At 37.9% G+C, this 21,979-nt stretch overlaps 2 protein-coding genes and 1 pseudogene across 2 annotated transcripts in view; 1 reads left to right on the plus strand and 2 right to left on the minus strand.

Annotated features, from left to right (window-relative positions):
* LOC122439739 (sperm-associated acrosin inhibitor-like) overlaps positions 1-21,979 on the plus strand; it is a 151,425-nt gene that overhangs the window by 28,944 nt on the left and 100,502 nt on the right. The gene's annotated exons all lie outside the window — the stretch shown is intronic.
* On the minus strand, positions 7,559-8,638 carry LOC122439742 (annotated as a pseudogene).
* On the minus strand, positions 13,922-21,559 carry SPINK9 (serine peptidase inhibitor Kazal type 9). The gene is made up of 4 exons (XM_043465053.1): positions 21,505-21,559; positions 20,711-20,739; positions 15,790-15,914; positions 13,922-13,967 (listed from the first exon to the last, which is right to left on the minus strand). Exons 1-4 carry the CDS (start codon positions 21,557-21,559, stop codon positions 13,922-13,924), a joined length of 255 nt encoding a protein of 84 aa, XP_043320988.1.

Raw genomic sequence — 21,979 nt, forward strand, 5'->3', positions numbered from 1 at the left:
TTTAGAAAGATGGTAACAATAACCCTATATGCAAAACAGAAAAAGAGACACAGAAGTACAGAACAGACTTTTGAACTCTGTGGGAGAAGGTGAGGGTGGGATGTTTTGAAAGAACAGCATGTATACTATCTGTGGTGAAACAGATCACCAGCCCAGGTGGGATGCATGAGACAAGTGCTCGGGCCTGGTGCACTGGGAAGACCCAGAGGAATCGGGTGGAGAGGGAGGTGGGAGGGGGGATCGGGATGGGGAATACGTGTAACTCTATGGCTGATTCATATCAATGTATGACAAAACCCACTGAAATGTTGTGAAGTAATTAGCCTCCAACTAATAAAAAATAAAAATAAATAAATAAATGGTTTGAATTTAGAATTCTTTTAATAGAACCTGGTTTGACACTTGAAGGGGTAAATACTCAGCTTCATAGCAAAACTATGTCAGATTTATCTCTGATTCTACAAAAATTATGCTAAAACATCAAGATATATGAAAGACCTTTTGATTTTGAGATAGAAAAATTCATCCCAATTTTGAGATTACATAAAAGTAGTAGTTCTATACCACATGTTGTGAAGTGACCACTTTCTATAATGAAAATCAATTATTTTTGGAAAAAATATGAGTTTTACTTCAGTTTTTAGTTTGTGCCAGCTGACATGAAGTTCTCGTCAAGGCTTTGAATCAGAATAATACTTAGTTTCCATCACTCAGCAAAGGTGTGAATACTACGATTGCTGTTTTGGATTAGGAATGGAGTATGAGGAAAAGGACCCTGAACGGAGACTCATGAGTGGTTATTCTAGTAAGTGATGCCAGGTCGTATTCAGTACTCAGTAAATATGGAGTAGACAAAAAAGTGATGTATTTTTAAATCCTTAAAATTTTATATCAGTCATGGATGACAAGTTGAGTCGGTTGAATTCTACTGAATAAGGTGAGAATAGTCTATTGACTCAGGTCATGAATGGGCTGGTTTGGTCTGTTTTTTTTTTCCCTTTTGAATAGAGATTTTTTTTATCAAATCAGAAGATAGATGATTTTCACTTCTCAGGGATCTCCTGGTATTTCTTATATAGTCAGGAAGTTGGTTTATATTAATTTTATGATCTACTCCAAAACTGAGTTTATATGATTCAGTGATTTCCTGATGGAGAGACAGAAATGCTTTAAGAGAAAAATAAAACAACAACGACAAACTTGCTCTCTTTTGAGATGAAAGCATCTCAGAATTTCTTAGTTGAGATTCTGATAATAAATGAATATTCTAGTACCAAGAGGGACTGTTGCTCTCACGATGCTGAAAGTGCCATAGGGCAGTAAGGTGGAGTCAAGAGGAATGAACTGCTATTATCAGCCTAGCCCATTTGAGGTTTGCATTATATCCTAGCCAGATGTGTCATCTCTATTAAGAAATAGCTGCTCCCCAGAACAGGACCCTAGAACAGGTTCGAAAGACTTAATGAATCATGGGAAATATTTCCTTGTAAAATATGATTACATAATATGACCCAGATTCTACTTTACATTTGGATGGTACATAAACAATTCTTTAGTGCTTTCACATATATTTTATTTGATTCATGTGTAAGACTGAGTTGGCTATTACTATCATCTCCAGTTTATAGAAGAGGAAATTGGGTTTTAAATAAGTTAACTGGCCTAAGATATTAGAACTAGTAAATATCTGAAATAAGTCTTAAAGACAGGTTCCTGGGTTCCTCATTTTCTGCAACAGTGCCATTTTCATTCATTGATAAAGTGATTAGTGCAGCTATTGGGACCAGCTGTCTTGGCCCTTTACGCAGAGTCCTCATCAACTGGAAGCCTGCAGGTCTGTTGCATACTGGACACAAAGCAGATCCAGTCATTTATCTTTGCTGACCAGGCTAAAGTAGTGATGCATGCTCTACAGTAGAGAATGGCTTTCTCGAGAGCCCCACATTTTGTGGTGGAAGTGGAGCTACTGATGGAACTAGCTGAATAACTACTGGGAATATAGTTACTCTTTTTTGGAAGTTATTTATTCAAGTTTCTAAAGAAGATCACTGGCACCTTCAAACACCAGTATAAGGGTCAATGTGGATGTCTTTAAGAATCCCATGGTGCATAAGCTGGGCTCTCCCTCATGTTTTGACCATGACTGCTTTGTCTCCAAATAGGGCTGGCCTGAAGAAATCAAGTATAGTTTACTGTATCAAGAGCTCCTCACGCCCAATATCAAGGGGTTTACTAAGCTAGTAATATCATCAACTGCACTGACATTTTCCAAAGGAAGAGAAGCATTTGCACTTCTCACTATGCCAAATATTAGGAAGCAACTTACTTATCTTGACCAATATTTCAACAAAACATTCTTCATTTATGATGTTTGCTAAGTGCTACAAGAAAACTCTAGACAGTGGAAAATGACGATTTCAAAGAGCTGTTGCAAGGCTCTATGGCAAGACCACTGGTAAGTGGCAAGGACTGGTAGCTGCTCTTGCCTTTTTAGTTCAGGAACTAGAAGGCATTCTCCATAACATTAATGGACATGGTTTCTTTGGCCTGGAAGGGCTGTGCCACAGAGAACTCAAGTTTGTCTTCCCAGAACTGAATAAAGATTCCAGAATCTGTTGATATGAGCTGCTCTAGGAACAGGGATTATGATGTTGACTAGAGAACATAGTGCGGCAGTGTTTAAGAGCCTGAGCTCTGGGGTCAAGCAGAACTCTTGTCGATCATAACCCTACCATCTCCCATTTATGTTGGACAGTGTATCTGTCATCTGTAAACCTTACTTTACTTAAGCGAAATAAAAAGCAGATTTATTCATTAACTTATTGCTCTTCTTTTTTTTTTTTTTAGCTCCTATCATACTTCAGAACTAGATTAGAAACTAGATTTACTGTGGTATACATTATAAACTTTTATTTATATAAATTTATTATTAGGGTTGTTTTGTGAATTAAATGAGGTCACTATGTACAGCATTTAGCATAATACCTATTTGAAGATTTTCTTTAAGTAATATTAAACTCAGGAAGTACAAAAGAGCTATCTTTAAAATACTGAAAAGTTTCCCAGTTAGACTTTTATTTGTGGCTCCAAGGAACAAGTGAGAAGGTAAATAATATATAGTAAATCTAAGCATGATAAAAAAAGAAGTTTTGAGAGTAAGAGTTGCCCATTAATGATTGTCTCAGAAAGCTGGGAGTTCCTTCTCACTCAAGGGGACCCAGAAGAAACTGCATGAATATCTGTTAAGAATCTTATAATGGCAATTCCTGCATTGAGTTGTGAAGATTGTATTCTTTTTTATATATTATACATTTTTAACAATAACAATACTTATTATTGTTTATACCATACTATGAATATTCTAAGCATTTATCATTCATGAATTCATTTAATCCCTACAAAAATTACATGAAATGGGTACAAACAGAATGCCAACATAACTAATGAGAAAGGAAGCTGAGTCATAGAAATAAAAAACTTGCCAAAATTCAAACAGCTATCCAGTGATGGAATTGGAAAATATTTCTGTAACTTTCTCGCCATGCTCCTTTTGGTCAACCTCTGATATAAGGCCTCATTTTGTGTCCAGTTGGTAAAATACATACTTGGGAAGCAGAAATTCAGTCCCTATCCTTTAGTCTCCTCAGGCATTCTACTAGCATTCTTTAAGGATTTGCCTTAATGTCATTCCTTTGGTATTTAGCTTACCTGAAGATTCAGCAAGCTGATGCGTGCCTACTAGTGATTTTCTATTAGCCAGGTACTTTAAGCTAGTTTTATCAGGTTTTTTAATGGGAAATAAGCCTCCGCTTCATGGGTATTTTTCATGTGGAAAAATACCAAACCCTCAGGTTGAGCACTTATATTAATCTCCTTGGGGATTTTTCGTCTCATACCTTGTTTCTAAGTTAAAAAACAAACAAACAAACAAAAAACATTGCTTAGATGAAAATTAGAAGTATGAAGATGGTTCTTGCCTCCTGAAATGGCACAGATGAAGGATATTTCAGCTATAACTGAAGTCCTTTTATGGCAAAGAAATGACTTATTCTTTCCCACATGCATCTGTACTTTTATCCAAGTACAGAATTGCCTTCCCCATTGAATTGCATTCCCCCAAATGCATTTTTCATAAGCTACAAGATACTCAATAATGACATATATTTCAGTACATGGCATAAAGTTCAGGAAAACTCTTTAGGAACTAGTGTGCTCAGTGGGGGTGGGGGGAGAGGGGGCTTCCCATGTGGCTCAATGGTAAAGTATCCACTTGCCAATACAGGAGACCTGGATTCAATCCCTGGGTCAGGAGGATACCCTGGAGGAGGAAATGGCAACCCACTCCAGTATTCTTGCCTGGAGAATCCTATGGACCGAGAAACCTGGTGGGCTGTAGTCCATAGGGTCACAAAGAGTTGGTCACAACTAAAGCAACTTAGCATGCATGCACGATTCACCTGTATCCCCTTCTCTTTGGGAGAAGTGATAACAGCTAGCTTAAAGACTACATTCTGGAGCCTATATTTCCTAAAGAGACCTTTTCCCTGAGAAAAAGAATATGTTTAAACTTGTTGCAAAACTTACAGAGGTATGTTTTACAGTTGACATCTTTGATTTCAAGGTGTTATACATTGTTATATGCATCATGGAACAACTCCATCACTGCCCTCCAGTGTTGTATGGCTTCAAGTCTGCTCTGGCTAAAGATCATTATGAAGAAGAAATTAGGAAATATATGCCCCTTTTCCATGAAGATGAAGTTTCTTCCCAAGAAGAATATGCATTCTAATTAAGTATCTATTATTATTTCATTGCTCTCTCAAAACTAAGCCCTAGTACAGCATTTTATAATCTGAACTGAGACTGACTTATTTGCCTCTTAACTTCTGCCACCAACTTACTGACTAAAGTTTCACCTGCTCTTCTGCACACACACTGGTATATTTTTGAAAAAAATGAAGCCACACATAGTCTTCTGAGTCCTTGATCAAAATTCTTGACTCCTGCTTTTTGCTTAGTACCCATATTCTTAGAAAAACAAAAATCCTCTAAAACCCAATATAAAAAGAAAGAGCAGTGGGGAGGGTAGTGTGAGGAATAAACTAGGAGGTTGGGATTAAAATATACACACTACTATATATAAAATAGGCAACCAGCAAGGACCTATTGTATATCAGAGGGAACTGTACTCAATATCTCAATATTTTGTAACCTGTGAGAGTGAAAGTTGCTCAGTCATGACCAACTCTTTGCAACCCCATGGACTATACAGTCCATGGAATTCTCCAGGCCAGAATACTGGAGTGGGTAGCCTTTCCCTTCTCCAGGGAATCTTCCCAACCCAGGGATCGAACCCAGGTCCCTTGCATTGCAGGTGGATCCTTTACCAGTGGAGCCAAAAGGAAAGCCCAAGATTACTGGAGTGGGTAGCCTATCCCTTCTCCAGTGGATCTTCCCAACCCAGGAATTGAACCAGGGTCTCCTGCTTTGCAGGCAGGATTCTTTACCAACTCAGCTATCAGGGAACCTATAAGGGAAAAGAATCTAAAATATATGTGTGTGTGTGTGTGTGTGTACCTGAAACTGACACAACATTGTAAGTGAACTGTACTTCAATATAGATAAATAAAAGGCAAATGTATCAGAATTGACGTCAGAGTAGAGGATTCCAAATCACTGGGCCTGCTTTTTCTTTATTGCACTGTTCAGGCCACGCCAGGGACTTCCAAGAGTTCCTTAAAATGATGTTTGAGGACCATTGGTTTTCATGAGTGGTTCTTAAATGCTAGTACCTGATTCATAGACTTTTGGCCATTCCAAGACAAAATGAGAAAAAAATAAGAACCATTAAGTAATAAAAAGAATGCAAAATTACAACTATTATTTGATGTTAAGAAACAATTATGAAAGTACATTGTAATTTTTATCAATGTCTTTATAGAACGAAATTGGCAATGCTACATTTGATTACCCGTTTTTTTCCCAGTTATATTTTTTAAAAGTTACCATTTATATTGGTTATTTTAGGAAGTTAGGAAAGAAAAAAAGAAACAAGAAAAGAAATTCTTATGATATAACATTAAGCAAAATAGAATACAAATAAAACTGTATTTATGATATTATTACTGATATAGGAAACTCTAACTATATACAGATAAATGATAAAAACAATGTTTCCTAAAGATTGTGGATGATTTTTTGTCTTAGATTTATATTGTGCTTTTTACTTTAATTTGCAATAAATAATTATGAAAAAAGATTTAACTGGTCTGTGAAACCCAGAAATCTCTGTATCACTGGATCAATATTTGAGGTCCTTTTTTTGACCAACAGTTTCTGTCACAAAATGTCCTTCGTTCTTTGCTTTTCATGGGAATTTTCACAGAGAAAGCAGAAATATTCAGGCTGTTGCCTAATGTAATGCACTATTCCAGTCTGCATCCCTTTCTCCATCAAGTGGTCCTCTATACTGGGTTAGTTTCCTAGTCTACTTAGGACTATTTTTGGAAAGGAGTAAGTCTCTGTCCTTGAGGAAAAAGGTGTCAAAGAGACCTGTGGATATTGGAGAAGACAGGATGCCTTAAAAGTAAACATACTGATGCTTTGCACTTAGCAAATCCTCTCAAATTCAGGGCCAGTTTATACCTGAAAGCATCTACTTTTTTTTCCCCACTTTTTCCTCCTTGTCTTTTCTCTATTTTATCATGTATCATACATGCAAGAGTATTTGTATTACTAATACACAGATACAGTTTAAACAATGATAATAGTATCAACAACCACAACACAAATGCTCAGATAGATACCTATCACACAATATAAGAAATAGCACAAGCTGTACCTTTGAAATCTTTTATGTCATATAAAATCATATAAATCTTTTATATGCCCTTTTCCTAATTCCCATTCTTTTTTTAACCACTTTGAAATTTAGAGACAGATTTTGTTTAAAATCTGAAATGCAATTCCTAAAATATCGCCTTCTCCAGAAAACTGTGGCTATACAGTAGTGCATTGCCTCTATCGTGTTAGAATGTGTGTTAGCTTCAAATGCAAAAACTGTGGACCAAACTACCATCCTTCAACAATTTGAACGATATTAATGGAATGTTTAAGCAACAACACAAATGAACTTTCAGAGGATGGGCTCTTTTACTTCAAGCACTTAAAAAAAGCACAAATGCTTGGGTTTTCAGGTATATATATATTAAGTTGAACCTTTGGCATTTTTTGCACACAGTCTTAACACAGAAAATTGCGTAGTTTCAAAGAGGTAGAATCACAAGCATTCAAGCAATGTTGTCAAGTAGGCAATAAAATGTTCCAGTGAATGTTTCTTCTTTGTCTAATTACTGCGTGCACTGGTAGGAACTTTGGAATGAGAAAAGGAGCCTGCACTCCTTTTATTTTCTGTTTAGAACAAAACAGAAAACTAACTGAAGCATAAGCCCTGTTATACATTAACAATTTTAAAGAACATCAATTATACAAGAGAAAGACTAAGAACAAAAAGAGTGTTTACAGATAGCAGACATAACAGTGAGTATTCAGTAGACCCTCACAGGGCTTTGTGGTGGTTCTCAGCAGAAGCCACTCTGTAATCACTGGCAGTAGACAGAGACATAGCATCTTTTGCCAGGTGTTTTAGGAAATCATGCAAACAGCCCAGCAATAGTGCAAGACTGTTCTCATCAAGAGGCGTGTGTGTCACTATTACTCCAATTCTTACAAATAATCTCAGTAGGTGTGGTGCTGCCTAACCCTGGGACATTGGCACATCAGGGTGAGCCAAGAGGATTTTGGCACACTGGAGACTCTAAAATGTGTAGAGCCGCGCCCAGTATCACAGTGAAATACTCTTATTCCTGTCACAACTTTGTTAACCACATACTCCTTATTACCAATATTTCCCTGCAATTTCTTGCAATTTGCATACTCTTTATAGCTTTTGTAGGCTTCCCTGGTAGCTCAGACGGCAAAGCGTCTGCCTACAATGCGGGAGACCTGGGTTCGATCCCTGTGTCAGGAAGATCCCCTGGAAAAGGAAATGGCAGCCCACTCCAGTATTCTTGCCTGGAAAATCCCATGGACTGAGGAGCCTGGTAGGCTATAGTCCATGGGGTCGCAGAGAGTCGGACACGATTGAGCAACTTCACCCCCTTATAGCTTTTGTAAATGCTGTGTAGAATAACATCTACATTTTTCTTAGCAGAGAGTTTAAACAGCTGCTTCTGCCTGGTAACTAAGTCATAGTCCTCAACAAGCCATGATTTTAATTCTTCTGGAATCTTTATTTTCCATTCTACTCTTAAATGCCTCCTAATTTTCAACAGTGAGCCCGTTTCTTCCAAGGTGGTTGAAGTGCTTCACTAGTGTTGCCACCATCTCCATTTCCACAGGGCTTCTGTTTGTTCATTCTTGTCTTCTTCATGGATCTTGAAGGGGAGTTCTCTGCAGAGCAACAGCACCCCCCCCAACCCCTACCCCATCTGCCTGGGAGTGCTTCTTCAGATTCTTCTGCTGGGGACCAGCTGTCTTCTTTCCTGAAGAGACCCCTCTCATCTTCTATGCCCATTGCTCCTAGTTGATTTTTGAAAGTTATCTTCTGCAGATTGTCATCCACAGGTTTAAGAACCCTGCTTTCCCAAGCTCATTCCACCCTGCTTTCTTTCTACCCAGTAGTCCTCTTCCTTCTTTCCCTTCTAAGAACTCCTAGTGTTTTCACAGGTGGAATTTTACAGATCTTCTGGGGTGGTCTGGAGAGATGAGGTGGGAGACACAACCCAAGATTCTGTAATCAGGGATATTCTGCAATTAGGATCAGACCTTCTGATCATCACTGTACAGCTAACTTAGCTTTTCTGATGGTCTTTTTACTCTACTTGGTAGAGTTGCTAGTCCAAGCAGAGTGTTCTTCAGGCAAATATGCAGTCAGTTAATTTTCCAGAAAGTTGTCCAAGTGAGGTTTTTACCTTTTGAGTTTGCCACTAGAAGCCCCTAATTCTCATTCTTTACTGCATCTCCTGCTGCCAGCTCCCACCTAATTCAACCAGTCTTCCTCTCCTCTGGCAAAGACACTTATGCAACCACAGACTCTGGAAACGTTTTTCTGTCTGTGGAGGAATTTAGTTCTCTTGTTCTCTGCCCTTTGCTAAATATTGGTTTCTTTTGTTATTTTCTGGCAATGCAGAACTTAGTGTGGGACCCCTGATGCCATTAGGATGTTGAATATATGGCCTTGATTATATTCACCCTGTTTGTTCTGACGTTTTCGTTCTTGACAGTCTAAAAATTATATATATGATGTTTATCAGGCACTGCCTACTATTTTTCAGGCAGTGCAGAAACAGATAGACCAATACCCATTTTAGATACAAATATAAACAGGGCCAAAGTTCTTGCTCTTGAGCCTCAAAACCAGAAGAGATATATATATGTATATATATACGTATATATATATAGATATGTAAAACCCAAATATGAGGACCATCTTTTTAGAAGTCTTTCTAAAGTCCCTGATAGAAGACTGTGTGTTTTTATTTCATTGCAGTCATACTACTCTGCTGACTTCTGTGGCTCTGCCCTGACAGGAGGTTCATAGTTCTGACTCTTAGGGTGGGGTCAGGCAGGGGTGATAGGGTGGGGCTGAAAAGAAGACAGGGAGGGGCCAGAACCTGAAATAGAACCATCCATTGTGCTTAGGATACAAGCCTAGGGCAACCACAAGTTTTTGTTCTGTTATTTTAAAATCATTTATTAATTTTTTGGCTAATTATGTGCCAGGCACAATATTATATGCTGTCTGTATAGTGGTTCATACCAGTTCATGAGGAGCTGCTTTTGCCCCCATTTTGAAATGCAAGAACTGAAACTCAGAGGTTAAATCACTAACTCAAGGTTTCTCAGAAGCAGCAAATCTAGATTTGACCCCAAAGTTCTCTTTCTCCAAAACCCCTCGTCTTTTTTTTCCAGCTTCCTTAGAGTTTTTAATCTGTGTTTTCTTTAAAATTGAGATATAACTGATGTGTAATATTAGTTTAATATATACAACACAATGATTAGACATGTATATATACCATTTTGCAAAATGACCACCACCTTATCCATTATATCACAGATAATTTCAGTCTGACTGGGGGACATGTTCATATCTAAAGAGTGGCAGCAAGCAGGTGATAGTCCAGGCAATGTGTGGGCCTCACAGATAAACTGGAGCCCAGACAAGCAGTCTAAAAACAGGCAGACAAGGGAGGTGAGCACCACAGCAGAAGTCTGCCAATATTTTGGGGGTGTCTGCCACTGGGCTTCATTTCTAGGAGCAGTAAAGCAGAGAGGAAGAGAGAAACAGGGAGCACAAACTGGAAGAGCAAAGAGCCAGAAGGTCTGGCTGCTGGGCCAGTTACAGAGGTGGGGCTTCAGGTGGGGTCTCCCACATGAAGAATGAGATTCGGGAACTAGGATTAGGGAGAGTGAAACCCCAAAACTGGACTTGTTGATGGATGAGCCATGGAGGACTTGGCTGGGCCTGGGTGTAGTTCTTTTAACCTCAGAATCTATTTTTGAGTGTTAAACGCCTCACATCCTAGGAAGGAAGTGCCTAGGAGTCTGGCAACTGGTAAAGATCCAGTAGTTTTCAGATCTCTCCAGAAGCATTTTTCAGAACTCTAGTAGTTCGCTTGTAGAGTTTTATCAGGCACTCTTAAAAAGCTTAATTTTCTGTAATTTTAAGTTTCTTTTCTTCAGAAATTCTGAGAAGTTTTCAGTGTGTGTCTATGTGGATATTTTGTTGAGGTGTGTTTTTCTGGCTCTGGCTTCCCTTTCCTTGATCTGTACTATTATTGTTAATTAAAATTCCAAAGTCAAAGTGAGTGCTTCCACTTAGCTTTGTTTTCAGAGAGAGACAGGAGTTACCTGTTCCAGGAGGACCGGTTTATTGGATGTAGTAATACCTGCTTGCTTAAATGTGAGGAAGAAAAAGAAGCAGAGTGAGATTTCTTAGAATTTGAATAGGGAACATGTTTTTACAATGTATTTAATTTTTACTTTATTTTATTTGGGAATCTTTAAAATTTGATGGCAGTTTTCATGTTAAAAATCATAAGGATTGACTTACAAGACAGTGTTGCAAGATATGAATATAGAGAACAGGAACGTAATGGAGAGTTTCAGGCTGTGGGTGTGCAAGGTAACCACCATCCCTGTCTTTATGTGGCAGTCTCTAGGAAAACAGTCATTGCTATTATTTGTGTGTCTGTGGATTCTGTTTGTAGGAACTTGAATAACCATTCAGAGCTTGCTTTGATGTAGAATGCAAACAGATGCAAAAATTTCAGATGAATCAGGAAGTGACATTTGACTTCAGGGTTATCTGGGATAAGACACCATGGTTTGCTTCCTTACTTATTGATAGAAGTAAAATTCAATTAATTTTAGTTTAATTGGATTACTTTATAAAGCATTATTTGAACACCTGCAATGTGCCAGCTGTGAGCTCACAATGTAGCAAAAGAGATAGATATTTATTAAGCTAATGAGAATATAATGTGATACATGCTAATCTAGCAGGACTGAATACATAGGAGGAGATTTTTATGGAATATAACCCTGGGGCTGAATCTTTAATGAGTGGAATTGGTATTGGAAAAGTGAGAAAGAGAAGTACTGGACGAGGGAGCAGCATGTGGAAAATTGCAGAGTTCCTGCAAGGTTCTGAGAGTGGTAAGCAGTTCATACCAAAATGTGGAGTGGAGAGGGATGCAGATGGAGAGCGAGGTGCCCAGTACTGATGGAGGATTAGGCAGTAATACTCACTAAAACAGTTTTTGCAGGAAGATGACAAGATGAGATCAGTGTTTCAGAAATACCACTTTGGAAGTAATTGGAAAATAGATTGTGGAGTGTGGATTATAGAAGGGGCTTGGGAGGAAGAGTGGCTTAAAAATATGAACTCACCAATTGTTGGTGTTAGTTACTTATGTTGCAGTCTTTTACTGTTCTCTCTGCTTATAATGTTGCTTCTTGCTTCTTAACCCCATGACTGTTGCCTCCAACCCTACCCCCATCTCCACTCCTGCACCAGAGATCATTTTCTGCTTAACTAGTCTCAAGATTTGCCATACACACTCACACACACATTTGATTGGTATCCTATTATTATTCCTATGTAATCTTAAAGCCTCATAAAGAAAGAATGAATTTTTATATTTGCTTATTGCTGCATTTCTAGCATCCAACCAAATGTGGATATTTGATCAGTATTTGGTGAAAAGATAAATGACATCCAAGTCAGTATTTTCAATTTCTTTAAAGAGTTTCTTTAAGGCGTGTTTTTTTCAAAACCAAAGGGAAAACAAGAAAATAACCACTACAACAAACAGTATCCTACTTGAATTCCTACTTCATGTCATTGTGGTGGACAGTCTTAGTCCCTAAATTTCTGATGGATTTGTGAAATCAGAACACAGTTCAAAAGAGTTTAGCTTTTTCTCCCTCTTTGCAGAGATTTCTCTTTTTCCCTCTTTGCAGAGATCAGGTAGTTAGATTTTCATATGTTATATACTTATATAATGTAACTCTGTTAAAATACAATTGAAATGTTGCTTAATTTTGATTCAGTGTTACTAAACATATTTGTATAATATCACTTTTGTACAGGATGCTGTACTAAGCATGGCAAATAATTTTTCCACAGAATGCAAGCTCCAAGAGGACAAGACCAAATCAATTCTATTCACTATTGTATGCTACCAAGTCTAACACAGACTGAAAGTAGGCATTAATAAATTTGTGTTCATTGAATAGATGTACAGATATATTTAAAAGTTTTGCAAGGCACACTCTCTGTTTTGGGGAACAAATAATATGATCTTTGAAATATATAATAATATAATTTTAGAGATACATAATGTATTAGTAGGATTTCAAGTTTCAGGTCCTAGACCTGAGATCAGACTTTAAAGAAAGAAAAACATGGGAGACATCAACTAATTCATGGGAACTTGCACAACTTTCCTGGCTGTGTTTACTTGAAATGTTTTACAGACATATTCTCTGGGAAGAAGTAGCAGTCTCAACCCAGGGTTGCTTTCAGTGTCTTAAACACAAGAGATATATAGCAAAACAGTATTACCTGATTGTTGTGCTTAAAGTCTCCCTCTTTATGTGTTCAGGAATTTTTCAGGAATAGGCCAGAACTAAGTTATGCACAGGGAATGTTTTCCTAGCCTGGGCAAGAGAAGGCACCAGCTTTAGCTCCTTTGATTTTTCTGGTTACTACATTGTTGTTGTTGTTCAGTCTGACATGACTGAGCAACTGAGCAAAATAACAACATGTTGATTTTAATTTAACGTTGTTATGCTTAGTTGTGGGGGGCAGTGTGGACGGGCATTCTTTATTTTTATTTTATTCTTTAATTTTTATTGAAGTATTTGTTGCTGTTCAGTCTCTCAGTCATTTCTGACTCTTTGCGATCCCATGGACTGCAGCATGCCAGGCTTCCCGGTCCTTCACCATCTCCCAGAGTTTGCTCAAACTCATGTCCATCAACTCGGTGATGCCATCGAACCATCTCATCCTCTGTCGTCCCCTTCTCATCCTGCCTTCAATCTTTCCTAGCATCAGGGTCTTTTCCAATGAGTCATCTCTTCGCCTCAGGTGGCCAAAATATTGGAGCTTCAGCATCACTACTAGTCTTAATTGGCCACTTTCCCCAGGATATGGCCCTAAAGTTGTCTTATAGACATTACGCAAAAGTGAAACAAATCTAGATGATTCAATTCCTAAACAAAAAGTCAGACATATATTTATTTCACTTTATTTTACAAGCACATCAAGCCATAATAGTGACAAGATTAGGTAGCATGGTATAGATTATATGGGAGAAGAAATGTGTCTCTTGTGAGTTGTAATCATAAGACAGATTCAACATTTTCCAAAGTGTACAAATTTAAGTTTGTTGTTAGTTTTCCTGTGGAGACAAAAATAGCAACAAATGAGAAATGCTGAGGCCATAGGCATTTCATTAGCATCCATATTTCACCAGTGAGCCCCTCAAAGTGTAGCCAAGTCTTTCCATTTATTGATGCTTTTAAGAGGAGTGACGGCAGTTTAGGGATTTTTTAGCAGCTGGTGCTGATGGCATAAGGATAAGGCTCATAATACATCACAGTCAGTTTATGTCCCTAAAAACATACTTTAATGGATTTTTTATTTAAAGAAGATACATGTAAGTGTTTTTTTTTATGAGTTCATAAATTTTTCTTAATAAAACAATCAGAACAATATGCCATATATATTAGATGCTCGTTTTCAGTCATGTTTGTTTTAAAAGTACTTAAAAGGAACTGTAAGTTTCTAAATACACTCTAGTATGGCAGAAAGTGAAGAGGAACTAAAAAGCCTCTTGATGAAAGTGAAAGAGGAGAGTGAAAAAGTTGGCTTAAAGCTCAACATTCAGAAAACTAAGATCATGGCATCTGGTCCCATCACCTCATGGGAAATAGATGGGGAGACAGTGGAAACAGTGTCAGACTTTATTTTTCTGGGCTCCAAAATCACTGCAGATGGTACTGCAGCCATGCAATTAAAAGATGCTTACTCCTTGGAAGGAAAGTTATGACCAACCTAGACAGCATATTAAAAAGCAGAGACATTACTTTGCCAACAAAGGTCCATCTGGCCAAGGCTATGGTTTTTTCCAGTGGTCATGTATGGATGTGAGAGTTGGACTGTGAAGAAAGTTGAGCGCCGAAAAATTGATGCTTTTGAACTATGGTGTTGGAGAAGACTCTTGAGAGTCCCTTGGACTGCAAGGAGATCCAACCAGTCCATCCTAAAGGAGATCAGTCCTGGGTGTTCATTGGAAGGACTGATGCTGAAGCTGAAACTCCAATACTTTGGCCACCTCATGTGAAGAGTTGACTCGTTGGAAAAGACCCTGAGGCTGGGAGGGATTGGGGGCAGGAGGAGAAGGGGACGACAGAGGATGAGATGGCTGGATGGCATCACCGACTTGATGGGCATGAGTTTGGGTAAACTCCGGGAGTTTGTGATGGACAGGGAGGCCTGGCATGCTGCGATTCATGGGGTTGCAAAGAGTCGGACACGACTGAGCGACTGAAGTGAACTGACATTAGTCATCATTTCGTGCTTTTTGAGCTGATGCTAATATATCTTTTGGATGATTACTTTGTAATCTTTAAACTACTTTTGATTATTTGATTTTCTATATTTAAGTTTATTATACCTCCAGGATACATTTTTTTTTTCTTTTAAGAAACAGACTCAGAACTAGCACAAGTTCTTTAGGTTTTTCAAATAGTGTCCCCTTTTGGACCAATTGTTAAGGAACTCTAATGTGTCCAGACTTAGTTGCTGAAGCTGAACAATAAACACAGCTCATCCTAGCAGTTGTGGACTGGCATGCCTGGATGGAGGGACATTTCTTTTTCCCTGAAAATAAACAAAGCATAGGCTGCGAGCCAAACTGGTGAATTTTTCGTGGGAAGAGTTTAAGCAATAGATTAATAGGTGGAAGTTGAACTGGATGACCTTTAAATTTCTTTCCAAGATTCCTTCCTTCTAAGGTTCTTTACTCACTCTTACTGTCAATATGTAGTGACACAGGAATACCAGTGACTCCCCAATCCTGTAAATTATGAGAATTCTATTCATCAGAGTCAGCAGGAGATGATTCACATATTCTATACCATAAACAACAACTTCTGCTTCAAGTACACTTAACACGTAATTATTACCCCTTAAATATAGAAAACTATTTCAATAATTACTCAACTTCATAACAAAAGTAGCAATCATTGCTGTAAGTTTTGCCTTCAGATCCACAAATTGGTGCATATATGTCATAACAAAATCTTTCTTCTGATGGTAACTTTTTATATTTACTACAGTCAATCTGGAAATACATATAAAAAGCCTTGAATTCCTTAAGCAAAATTTTTATTCTCAGGACTTAGGATTTTACAAGCAAGTTCAGAAAGCTCTCAGTGCATTTGTGTCTTATTCCAATTGTCTATTCTCAGTTAACCCCAAGATACAGTAAGTAAAAAAAAATTTTATAGCATATATATATAATCATGAGTGATAAACTTCTTTATAATAACTGGTAACTGAATCATTATTTATATTAAAGTAGAATCTTTTCCACCATACTGGTTGACGCATCTGTTCTCAACACATACAGCATATTCACAAGTACAACCATTCCCATGGGATCAGTTTTCTACATATCTCATGTAGTACAGTTTGCTACTTCTCTCTTTCAATTTAAAGGTTCTGCCTGAATGTAAGTATGAGATATATTATGATGATAACTACTATAGTTATAAGAACTTCTACATCATAGCAACATTTGCCATTAATTATTGGTAACAAGGTACTTGATATACACTTTGCTAGCACATAGGCAAACAGATGTATTTTAACATTGTAGTGGAGATCCACTAATCTGTTTCTGGAGCCAAAGCCAAGGTGATAAGTTGCCTGCAGGGGCAAGTAGGCAATTACCAAGAAAGAATTTTATAGGTTTTTCATCTTTGAGCAAATTGTGGAGTGTGGACATTAAAGTCAAACATGTTGGAATTCAAATCCTGACTATATAACCCTGGGATAATTATTTTTCCTCTCTAAGCCTTACTTTATTTATCTGCAAAATGAAGGCAATAATAACTGTATTATAATATTAAAGTAAAACATACATAACTGAGAAGATATGTATGAAATACTTAGCAGTACATGGCATGGTAAATAGTGAATACATGATAGCTATTAATTTTGTTCTGTGGCTTTACTTCCAATTCTACACTAACTCCAGTTCTTTACCAAAGACTCTACATTTCCAGCTTCTTCTGTCCCAGAGTTTCAGACATCATATTTTTCTTTTTTAAAAATGTATTTTTATTGAAGTATAGCTGATTTATAATTTGCAATGTTGTGTTAGTTTCTGGTATACAGCAAACTGATTAAGTTATATGGACATTGAATATAGTGCCCTGTAGTGTACAGTAAGACCTTGTTGTGTACACATTCTATATATTTATTAGTTTGCATCTACTAATCTGCCCCCCACCCCTGGCAACCTGTCTGTTCTCTATGTCTATGACTCTGATTTGGTTTCAAAAATAGGTTCACTTGCAGACATGATATTTTTCTAATGTTTGAGTATCTCCACTTAGATAACTCAAAATATGCTTAAATTCATGTTCCCCTTCAGATATGTTTCATTAATTAATTCATCCACTCCTTCAGTTACTATGCTTTATGAACCTTCTAAATTTTAGAGCTGAGCTGAGAGCTGCCAATACAAAGATTACTAAGCATGACAGGATGGGAGGGGGGGACCTCAGAGGCTAGTACAGCGTGGTGGAAAATGGAACTGCAGTGCCCCACGTCATGTATGGCTGCCCTGTGGTTTGTCCCCGGACAAAACAAATGTCCTTTTCATTACAGGGGACTGGAATGCAGAAGTAGGAAGTAAAGATATACCTGGAGTAACAGGCAAATTTGGCCTTGGAGTACAAAATTAAGCAGGGAAAAGGCTAACAGTTTTGCCAAGAGAACACACTGGTCATGGCCAACACCCTCTTCCAACAACACAAGAGATGACTCTACACATGGACATCCCTAGATGGTCAATACTGAAATCAGGTTGATTATATTCTTTGCAGCCAATGATGGAGAAGTTCTGTACAGTCAGCAAAAACAAGACCAGGAGCTGACTGTGACTCAGATCCTGAACTCCTTATTGCCAAATTCAGACTTAAATTGAAGAAAGTAGGGAAAACCACTAGACCATTCAGGTATGACCTAAATCAAATCCCTCACAATTTTACAGTGGAAGTGACAAACAGATTCAAGGGATTAGATCTGATAAACAGTGCCTGAAGAACTATGGACGGAGGTTCATGACATTTTACAGGAGGCAGGGATCAAGACCATCCCCAAGAAAAAGAAATGCAAAAAGGCAAATGGTTTGCCTGAGGACAAATAGCTGAGAAAAGAAGAGAAGTGAAAGGCAAAGGAGAAAAGGAAAGGTATACCCATTTGAATGCAGAGTTCCCAAGAATAGCAAGGAGAGATAAGAAAGCCTTCCTCAGTGATCAATGCAAAGAAATAGAGGAAAACAGACTGGGAAAGACTAGAGATCTCTTGAAGAAAATTAGAGATACCAAGGGAACATTTCATGCAAAGATGGGCACAATAAAGGACACAAATGGTATGTACCTAACAGAAGTAGAAGATATTAAGAACAGGTGCAAGAATACACAGAAGAACTATATAAAATAGATCTTAATGACCCAGATTATCACGATGGTATGATCACTCACCTAGAACCATACATCCTGGAATGCGAAGTCAAATGGGCCTTAGGAAGCATCATTATGAACAAAACTAGTGGAGGTGATGGAATTCCAGTTGAGCTATTTCAGATCCTAAAAGATGATGCTGTGAAAGTGCTGCACTCAATATGCCAGCAAATTTGGAAAACTCAGCAGTGGCCACAGGACTGGAAAAGATCAGTTTTCATTCCAATCCCAAAGAAAGGCAATGCCAAAGAATGCTCAAACAACTGCACAGTTATACTCATCTCACACGCTAGCAAAGCAACGCTCAAAATTTTCCAAGTCAAGCTTCAACAGTACGTGAACTGTGAACTTCCAGATGTTCAAGCTGGTTTTAGAAAAGGCAGAGGAGCCAAAGATCAAATTGCCAACATCCGCTGGATCATCGAAAAAGCAAAGAGAGTTCCAGAAAAACATCTGCTTTATTGACTATGCCAAAGCCTTTGACTGTGTGGATCACAATAAACTGTGGAAAATTCTTAAAGAGATGGGAATACTGGACCACCTTACCTGCCTCCTGAGAAATCTGTATGCAAGTCAGGAAGCAACAGTTACAACTGTACATGAAACAACAGACTGGTTCCAAATTGGGAAAGGAGTGCATCAAAGCTGTATATTATAACCCTGCTTATTTAACTTATATGAAGAGTACATCATGAGAAATGCTGGGCTGCATGAAGCACAAGCTGGAATCAAGATTGCCAGGAGAAATATCAATAACCTCAGATATGCAGATGACACTACCCTTATGGCAGACAGTGAAGAAGAACTAAAGAGCCTCTTGATGAATGTCAAAGAGGAGAGTGAAAAGTTGGCTTAAAGCTCAACATTCAGAAAGCTAAGATCGTGGCATTCAATCCCATCACTTCATGGCAAATAGATGGGGAAACAGTGGAAATAGTGACAGATTTTATTTTGGGGGGCTCCAAAATCACTGCAGATGATGACTGCAGCCATGAAATTAAAAAACACTTGCTCCTTGGAAGAAAAGCTATGGCCAACTTAGACAGGATATTAAAAAGGAGAGACATTACATTGCCAACCAAGGTCTGTCTAGTCAGAGCTATGGTTTTTCCAGTAGTCATGTATGGATGTGAGAGTTGGGCTATAAAGAAAGCTGAGTGCCAAAGAATTGATGCTTTTGAACTGTGGTGTTGGAGAAGACTCTTGAGAGTCCCTTGGACTGCAAGGAGATCCAACCAGTCCATCCTAAAGGAAATCAGTCCTGAATATTCATTGAAAGGACTGATACTGAAGCTGAAACTCCAATACTTTGGCTACCTGTTGTGAAGAACTGACTCATTGGAAAAGAACCTGTTGCTGGGAAAGATTAAAGGTGGGAGGAGAAGGAGATGACAGAGGATGAGATGGTTGGATGGCATCACTGACTCAATGGACATGAGTTTGAGTAAGCTCCGAGAGTTGGTGATGGACAGGGAGGCCTGGCATGCTGCAGTCCATGGTTTTGCAAAGAGCTGGACACGACTGAGTGACAGAACTGAACTGAACTGATGTCAAGTATATGCCAGCATGATTTCACTTCTTCTTGCTTGTTCAAACCCTAATGCCAGAATTTATATCATATGCATTGTGAGCAGGAAACTGTAAGGTTTAATATTCATTAACCTTTTCATTCTTACACAGCTAATAAATCATGAAGGAAGGCTTGAATTCAATCCTGACTCCAAAATTTGCAGTCTTAATCTCTTATTTTCTTTAACAGGGAAACCAAAATTTTTGACTCAAAGTAGTGGAAGGGATTGCCTGGACCCCCAGGGTAATGCAGCTAGAAAGCAGTAGAGCTAGTCTAAAACCCAAATTGCCTGGTAGCTAGCTTAAGTTTTTACTACCACACCTAGATTGTCTCAACAGTAGTCATTATTTAATGAGTAATGAAAAAAAGGTTAAATTAAAATCTTCATTCTTTAAGATAGAGAACAAAGATGTATGTGACCCATTTAAACATTTTAAGTCCTGACTTGTCCTTCCTGAACTTTACTATGTTTCAGGTACTGTGCTAAGCCCTTTTCAAATATTACAGCTTTAAATTTTGCAATATTGTGAAATATGAGGCAAGTATTGTTTTCCGTGGGGACACTATCAAACAGCTAGAATTTAACTCAGCACCTAGTCACTCGGATGCTAGGTGTCTAACTACTCTGCCCTGCCCCTTCCATTTTAGAAAGGTCTGCCTACAGTTTTTTAAATGAAACAATTTTTGAAACTTAAAAAATAAAGCCTTCAAACATGTAGAAATTTAATTAATATATAGTGTTGAGTATTTCTTTACTGATACTGGCCTTTAAGATTATACAAAATAGTACTGTCATGTCAAGATGGGTATACAGACCTGTTCATGGTGTTTGACACATTCTACATCTGTAAGATAAAGACAAAGAAATTTAAACTCTGGAAGAATCTAATCTTATTAGAAAACTAATCTTTGATTTGTTTCAGGTCTCAGACTGTCATCAAAATATAAGATTCACTTCAAAGCTGTGTGTATGAGCATAATATTAAAGGTTGAAGCTCTTCACACAAAACTTTTCATTTTCTTTTTTGAAGTAGGTTTAGAGTGTAGCCCAAAAGATGAAATAGCTATTATAATAATGCATTTGTGCTGTTCTTTCCTACTTCATAATCTGAACTTAGAAAATATTAAAAAAAAACCAAACACAAGTTTTATATATTGGAAGTGTCTGCTGTTATGTAACAAGCCTGGAGGCAGAAATTGGACTAGCAGTTGAAAATTCTAGGGAGGCAGATTTCAACTCAATAATGGAAGAAGACAAATAGTAGTTCATGCTGCCAAACTATAGATTGCCAGTCATGGATTGAATTGTTTTATGATGAAATGAGATCCCAATAAAAAGTGATGTTAAGTCCAAGGATACATTGGATAGACATTTCCCAAAGAAGTTATACTAAATGTTTATATGGATAGCAATTTGGCCTTGGTTGACCATTTAGGTCCACTTGCACCCTGATGATATAATTTGGTCATTTATTGGTACAAAGGAAAAAGTGCATTTCAAAAATGTTCCTTTATTATATGTGTTGTGTATATTTCAGAATTATATGGGTAGAAGATAACATGACCTCTCAATATCAGGGCGGGGGCAGGGTTATGAGGGAGATACTCACTGAGGATAGTTGCAAGCACCAGGGCTGAGAGCAGGACAAAGGCTGTTGTTCTCATGCTGCTGAAGTGGCCAAGGGCAGTCCAGTGGAGGAAGAAGAAGTGACTTTCTGGTGTCTGCCCAGCCTGGATGGGTTCTGCCTTATATATTGTCAAGAGTTCTATCTCAGTTGTGAAATAGCTATTCCAGAAACAGAAGCTTGGGAAGTGGTCAGAAAAATCTGCTAAGGAGGGATATTTATTTTGTTGTGAAAGAGAGGTGATTATATATGACATTTTAATAGATCATAGGACCCAATAAAGTTGGCATTATTTCCTCACCCCTTTAAGTTTGTGTGCTTTTACACCTGTTACACAGTTTGATCTTCATAACAGATAGTAACTACCATTCTGACAGATAGTAACTACCATTTTCTTTATTCTACAGATGAGGGAATGAAGTCACAAGGAAGTTAAGTAATTTCACTTGGTTTACTACAT

The sequence above is a fragment of the Cervus canadensis genome, chromosome 4 (assembly GCF_019320065.1).
Source record: "Cervus canadensis isolate Bull #8, Minnesota chromosome 4, ASM1932006v1, whole genome shotgun sequence".
NCBI classification, from domain to species: Eukaryota; Metazoa; Chordata; class Mammalia; order Artiodactyla; family Cervidae; genus Cervus; species Cervus canadensis.

Coding starts and splice junctions, on each gene's coding strand:
- SPINK9 (XM_043465053.1), bottom strand. CDS start 21,559: ATGAGAACAACAGCCTTTGTCCTGCTCTCAGCCCTGGTGCTTGCAACT. Junction 20,740..21,504: donor GGTGCTTGCAACTATCCTCA/GTGAGTATCTCC, acceptor TTTATCTTACAG/ATGTAGAATGTGTCAAACAC. Junction 13,968..15,789: donor TACTTTTGTTATGAAGTTGA/GTAATTATTGAA, acceptor TTGTCTCCACAG/GAAAACTAACAACAAACTTA.